The sequence below is a fragment of the Montipora foliosa genome, chromosome 6 (assembly GCF_036669935.1).
Source record: "Montipora foliosa isolate CH-2021 chromosome 6, ASM3666993v2, whole genome shotgun sequence".
Lineage (NCBI taxonomy): Eukaryota > Metazoa > Cnidaria > Anthozoa > Scleractinia > Acroporidae > Montipora > Montipora foliosa.
This window is the reverse complement of record NC_090874.1, coordinates 33,057,019-33,064,518: the sequence shown is the minus strand read 5'-3', so window position 1 is coordinate 33,064,518 and position 7,500 is coordinate 33,057,019. Positions and strand designations below refer to the sequence as shown.

The window sequence follows — 7,500 nt, the reverse complement described above, 5'->3', positions numbered from 1 at the left end:
AAGGAGGCCACCGATTTATTTCTGGACGAGGACTTAAGCCCCTATTACCGGAAAGCCAGAGTTCGAAAACTTTTCAAAGGAATGCTCACCAGTGAAGAACTCGTGGAACTCGCCCTTCCGCAGATCGCAAAAAACAAACTCCTTCGAAGCCGAATCCTGTCGGCGAAGTCTTCCTCCGCTGAATAAGTCCGTAACTATCTTGAATAAAATCTTAAAATCTTAAATCCGCTCTATTGATCCAATCCATATTATTGCAAATATTGACCGTAAGCTGTTGTAATATAATCTAAAATCCATGTATATAAATTAGTGAAAGAGAAGATCGATAGAACTGAATGTCGATATCGAAGATCAACTGCAATTTTTCTATATTTTGCGTCTAACCAATCAGAGAGCACACAATTGCTGTCGCGTCAAGACACTAAAGTTTTTCCCGCCCGTTGAATGCTGATTGGTCAATTCAAATTTCAGAGGCCCCGGCCGTATGCAAGGATGCGCATCGAACATCATGAGAAGCGATGTAAGAAGAAGAACAGACTTCTCTCTTTTCTTTTCTTTTGCGCCAGATTAACCATAGACCACTAGTCTTGAAGGCTCGAGTTTAGGCTGCTGTAGCCTCTTATTACGATAAGTTCCGGGCCCCTGGTCGGCCTCCCTGGACATCATTAAAATCTGACCAATTAAAACTTGCAATAGAACAGCCAATAGGCAATTAGCTAGTAAGATGCTCTCCGCCATGTTTGATTGCGACAACCTCGTTCCCAGGGTCTACTCTGCTTTCAAGATGGCGGGGCTCCGAACCGCCATCTTGAAAGCGGAGTAGACCCTGGGAACGAGGTTGTGATTGCGACACATAAATGCAACCTCCAAGGAACACGTATAAATATTTATAAATATAGATTTATAAAAAGACGTAGACTTGAAAGTGTTGGTCATACAGCGAAGTGTAGTTTTAAGTTATGTCAGAAGAAAGTTCCGGAACAGTTGCCACTGTGGAAACGTCGAATGAGACATTATCAGCGTCAGTAACAGGTAAACTTGGCTTGAAAGTGAAACAGCACGCCATTATATTCCGCGACCGCGCTGAAGAAAGCAGTTAAAAGATTGGCTTGCCCGTATTTTATGTATAATTATAGAATATAACACGCGGGCACAGTGATGGTCTCCATTAAAGATATTTGTTTACGTATTATTTAATCACTATCGAAGAACTTGGAAATCACGTGTCTTTCGACCATCTGAATCCAGGTATCTCGTGTATGAGACAAGTAAACATGTAGGTAGGTAGGTTGGTTGGTATTTTAGCCTTGTTGCGGATGAGTTCAAGACTTGTTCAACCGTGCTTATGGCAAATACAAATTAAGAGATTAAATAGAAGTAATTAAAAATCAAGCTACGCCATACGGATAAGTAGAATAAAATAGGCACAGTAATGCAATAAGTAATTGTACCATACTTTTTAAGCAATAGTTATGCGACAGTTATGCAAAGTCCTCTATTGCTTTTACAAAATATTTCTCAAACATAATTCGACAAATGAAGGAAAATGCTGGTTTTTTACTTCTTGATTGAAACAGATTTTCTTGATACACGCTCATATTTCCTACTAGCCAATCAAAATGTGTGTCTGACAACACATAACCAATCAAAATTCAAGTGATGTCACAACCGTGTTTCCATACTCTCATCCAAACACAGCTATTGACCAATGAGAGTGTGTGTACTATCCTAATTATTTTATAAATAACACTATACTACAAAAAATAAGCTTACTACATAACAATATTATCAATATGCACGCAACTACAATAAGCCCTTTTAATACGAATCCTACAAGAAAGCTACCCGAGTGCTCCATTTTCAGGGACAAATAGGGAAAAGAGTTTTAATTAAAAATTAATTGAGGAAGCTCGGACAAATCCCTCCCCCAAAATCTTTCTACATGTATCTAACCCCCTCCACCCTTACAATGTTGTTTTCTTATCCTCAATACTTCCTTTTTCCATTACCAAAATTGAAAGGGGGAGAGGGGGGAGTGCAAGTGGAAATTGTAACAGTAAGGTGTTTTTTTCCTGGTTGTGGTCTTTCCAGTTCAATGTCTCAACTGCTTTTGTCACTTATTGTCTGAGAAGGGTATGTCGCTTTCGTGGTATGAAACGCTTCCTTTGATTTTTGGAAAACGGATGAAAATAACTTTTTGGTGAAGTAATTTCGTTGCTTGGTATTCTCAGGGATTGGATGAGTAACCACAAGTAACCACTTTGATAAAAATAAAGTAACCACATGTTCTTTGTTTGTTTGTGGCTCAATCCCCGAGAGATACCTAGCTTATTCCTAAGCAAGAGGTATACTCCTCAAAGATATTTTTTTCATGGTTTTGTTAGTTTTGCTTCGCAATGAGCGAAGAATTCAATAGCTTTCTTTTACAGACGAATGCGTGACAATGTTACGCTTAATGTCTTTTGAATGACGAAATGCATTGTATTAACCAGTCAAAATATCAACTTAATGCTTTATGCTTTGTCCATTTTCTTCAATGATTACATCCATTCTATGGCTCATACTATTGATGGTTCTGTCGATTAGTTTCTTATCTAAACGCTGTATAGTTGGCCTCACCCTTTTGCAGAACTCTCTGACCGTTTTGAATGTTATGTCATGCTTGAGAGAGTCAAACTTGAAAATTCATTTCACAATATGGAAAATGTTTTCTTTACAATTTGGAGCTGAACTGTGCGGATACTGAGTTTTTTTTGTTGTGTACAGTATAGCAATTGTACAATTTCCTTATATCACTCTCCGTTGGTCCATAACAGTAAATCAAGTGACAAACCTCTAAAGTTGTCCCCAGAGTGACTCAAGAAACTCACAAGTAAAGACCAATCATCTCAGAATTTTTAATGGTTAATTTCTTAAAAACCAAAAGTTTGCAGGATTCAGTGAAATTTAAGTTGGGAAAAGGAACTGAAAGGAAGCCAAATGAAATGACTTATTTTATTTCTATTTCAACTTTGCACTTTGCAATATGTGAGGCTGAATTCTTTGGTATTGTAGTCGCATATCAGACGATTAAACCTAACTTTTTAGTCACCCTTGTACCTCTGAAAGTCTTCACAGTTGAACCGGTCAAGTTTTAGCCCCGCATGTGAGGTTATGTACTGAGAGGATCTGTGCACGTATCTTGGATTTACTGTAGTTAGGTTGTTTAAGCTTGTAAAATCCTCTAAGGTCATACAGTATTCTCTGAAAAAATTTGTAATCACTACTTTTAGCAAAGGAAGAAAATGGCAGGAGTAAATGTGAGATGATTGGAGATTGGAGCGCCAACCATTGCCGATGAACTGTTCTTTGCTACAACTGATTTAGTCAGTCCCATTGCAGAAAGAAACGTGTTCTGGGGCTGTAATATATTTTTGCATAGCTCTTCTGACTCCTTGGTAAATATTTTAACCAACGCTGATGTCTGCGCTGAACAAACACTAAAATTGTGTTTAACATTAGAATTTCTAACAAACAATTTGAAATAGTGTCTCTCCATTGTAAAGTGAAACAGTGCTGTACTCTGTTTCGTTTATTATAAAGTGAAATGTTGAAAGAAATCCTTCTCAGCTCCAGGAAGCTCCTGGTTGAAAATGGAATAATAACTAAGAGCTTTAAAAGGCTTTGTTGATTAAAACGTAAATAGCTTCAGAGCTAAGGTGACCAACCCTGCTTAACACATTATTTTATTATTACACCTGGTATGTTTGTTATGCCATGCTGATGAGGTTGAAACAGCTGTCTGTGATTGCCAATGGACCAGGTGAAATGGTTGTGCACATGCGTGATGTGTTGGGCAGGCCACATTGGGTTGGTGTTATGGTGTGTCATCTTGCTCTTTTTTACAATAATTCCCTTTTATATAGTGAAATATTCTGAAATACTAGAAAGCTTAGTTTTCCTGGAAATTGAAAACAAATCCAAGGTGTGATCTAAAAGCTAGTCATTGTTCAGTTTATTTAGCCACAATACATTTTGACGTACAGCATAAAAGAAATTATCACATGGCAAGGGAGCTCAGATGAAACCATGGGCCTTATGGGACCTGAACCCCCTTGTTACATAAAATAATACAAAACAGAAAGAGCTTACATGGATTGATGGACTACATAGACTTCTTAATTAAATTACCATGAAACATAACGCAATGTTTTCCTTATTTTACATGTACATGTACACTAGTAACAAGAGCAAGAAGGGGAAGATATCAGAATCAGATTAATAGATTGAAAAGAATATAATGAAAGACTATTTCGAATGTCGGAACTTAACTTATTGAAGACAACTGGTCCTCGGTAAATGATGGAAAATTTCCTTATATTATTACGGCAAAATGGGATATACCGGTAGTATTGGTTAGCAAATAAGACAAGATCATAAAGATTGGAAAGATAACATATATCATTAATATAGACTAAAAAGAATAAGGGACCAAGGATTGACCCCTGAGGTATACCACACAAGATTTCGTTATAAGAGGATGAAATGCCATTGAATTCAATATGTTGTAACCTGTTGCAACGATAGCTCTTGATCCATTCAAGGGCCAGTCCACAGATCCCATAATGCTCAAGTTTACCAAGTAGAATACTGTGATTAACAGTATCAAAAGCTTTAGATAAGTCAAGAATTAAGCCAGCTGTATATTTTCTCTCATCAACAGCAGAGGTAATTTTATCTTGTAGATGTAAGAGAGCTAAAGAAGTAGAGTGATTTTTCCTTAAACCATACTGATTATTGGCTAATAACTTGTGCTTAGCAAGATGATTTATCAAACAAATATGAGCAATCTTTTCTAAGAAATTGGTCAGGAAAAACACTAGAGTTAATGGATAGATTAATAATATATGTCAAAGGTTCAGAAATATAATTAATAGATTCTTTCACAGACCACATTGGTGCCTTGTCATGACTGGCTGTGGAATGTATATGAAGAGAATTAGCAATTTCAACAATTTCACATTGAGTGGCAGGCTCAAAGAAAAAGGAGGAAAAGGAATGTTCAGGAAGGAAAGAGGGATAATATTTAACTGAAGTTGATATCTTTCTAGCAAGGGAGGGCCCCAGCACGAATCAGAAATATCTTAGTTATTGGAATCCATAAGGGTAGAGGGTAGTTTTTTAGGACGCTTAGTTAGATTAATAATTTGGTTCCTTTAAAAGTAGCCGTTAAAGATTACAACTTTGCTTCATAGTAGGAGTGCTTTGCAAGATTTAAAGAATGGTTCAATTTATTTCTATATCTCTTGTAACTACTCTCATTAAATGGTGTAGGGGACCAATTAAGGACGGTGCCTACTATTGTTACTGCGCATACGTTCTGCGCATCTTGAGATACTCGGATTTCCTATCGGTGGTGCTTACTAATACAGGGATATTTTTGCGCGGTTTCAAACTATCTGCAGAAAGTAGATCTTAGTAAGTACTCTTGGTATCCAAAAAGAAAATTGGGGGTAACCATGCATTTTTGAGAGATAATTAAGTTTCAATTTGAGAAAGAACGCCATACATTGCTTTGTATTTTAAAGCTTTTTACAAATATTATTCATGAATTATCTTTGAAAAATGCGTGGTTACCCCCAATTTTCTTTTTGGATTTTAATAACACTTGTCAAGATCTACATTTCCTGCATAATCACACACCGGGGCAAAAATATTGTTAATTAGTAGGCACTGTCCTTAAGTTAATCCAGGATTAGCATAAACTTTTGTTTCGTGTTTTCAACTTTTTGGTGGAAGTTTCTTTTGCTTATTTTTGTTTTCAAGATTTACTTCTTTGCAGATTATCAGTGTTGAACAGCATTTGGGAATAGAGAGTTAAACACCTTGGTTAATTTTTAATCTGGGGTTAGTGTTCATCCGCTTTTGAACAGCTGGGCCCTGGAGTTTAGTGTCTAAGAGTACCTTTCTGTGCTAATTAAATGTTGACTTAATGTTTGGTATACTTTTGTGAAATAATCTTGAATTGTTCTGTTTTTCAATAATAATAGGGGAACCTGAGTGTACAAAAGGAAAGAGGGTAAACAGACCAAGGGTGTACAACCGTAATCAGCAGGGAAGGTGGAAACAATCCAGTGCCAAAGATGTTAGAGGTGGAAAAAGACCAAATACCAGAAGGGAACAGGAAAAAGTCTATCGTAAGGACAGGAACAGTGAATGGGAGAGATCCCACAATATGGCGCAAGGGGCATGTTACCTCAACAGCACTGCACCTGAATTATTTCCTGCTCACCAGCAGAAAGAAACTGGAAGTAACACAAGACATCTAGATACTACAAAAAAGAGGCAAGGACATGTTACAAGTAGTAATTCTGGTGGTGATTCTGCAAGGCTAAAGGAACCTGGAGTTCATCTTCAATCAGATGATTCCCACAAAGACAACAGATATAGAGGGGAAATGTCTGTTTCACAAGATACAAGGAAAACGCCTAGAAGAGGAAAACCATACCCACCAAGTATGAGAGGACAGTTTGGAGGAAGAGGGATATCTAGAGGTTATCCAACTATTGGTAGCTGGAAATTTATGCATGGGCTAAGAGGCAATGGTTCTTTATCTCAACATAATGTAATAGAAAATGCTTTAGATAATGGTAGAGCAGATGGCAAGGATGCATTCAAGCAACCTCATTATCACAGGGAATCAGACAAGACTGAGGACGCAGAAATGGACATGTATAACACAAGTAAAAAATTAAGAGAATTTGACAGAGGAATTATCACAGGAAAGCGAGGCAAAAGAAGTGACTTGGAAAGTCAGAAGATTGATGTTATTCGGGCTTTAGGCCACCTTAATCCAGTCCAGTCATCCCAAGCAAGTGCTTTAATTGAACAACTTAGGAATGAAACTTATGAGTGTATGGTTTGCTGCGAGCGTATACGATGCAGTGCTGCTGTTTGGAGTTGTGAAAGCTGTTTTCATGTGTTTCACTTGGGCTGTGTGAGGAAATGGGCCACATGCCCTGCTGCCACAGCCAACCTGGAAGGAGAAAATGGCGGCTGGCGATGTCCAGGATGTCAAAACATTTCTTATGGTATCCCAAGCGTTTACAGTTGTTTTTGTGGTAAAGTTCTTTATCCTGAGTGGAGGCGCACTGAGGGATTGACACCACATACCTGTGGAGAACTTTGTGGCAAGCAGAGGGCAGATTCCGAATGCCCTCATCGGTGCAATCAGCTGTGTCACCCTGGGCCCTGCCCTAGCTGTCCTGTTATGGTAACAAAGCTATGTGCCTGTGGTAAAACAAGCAACAGAGTTAGATGTGGCCAAGCAACTACTGTATTGTGCCAGCAAGTGTGCAACAAAGTCCTTAACTGTTTCGCACACAGGTGTACAAGGATTTGTCATACAGACCCATGTGGAGACTGCCAGATAAAGGTGCAGCAAACTTGCTACTGTGGAAAACAGCAGCGAGAGACACTTTGTGGAACTGGGAAAGCAGGTTTTGATAACAGAGATGGGAA

The 7,500-nt window shown here is 38.1% G+C and overlaps 1 protein-coding gene across 1 annotated transcript in view; it reads left to right on the top strand.

The window, feature by feature from the left end:
* The first annotated feature begins 852 nt into the window (after window positions 1-852).
* The window catches only part of LOC138007160 (transcriptional repressor NF-X1-like), a 10,360-nt gene continuing 3,712 nt past the window's right edge, over window positions 853-7,500 (top strand). Inside the window, 2 exon segments of the mRNA XM_068853917.1 lie at window positions 853-1,032; window positions 6,030-7,500. The exon segment at window positions 6,030-7,500 is cut by the window's right edge and continues 650 nt beyond it. Coding sequence (XP_068710018.1) covers window positions 960-1,032; window positions 6,030-7,500 — 1,544 coding nt within the window. The 5' untranslated portion in view covers window positions 853-959.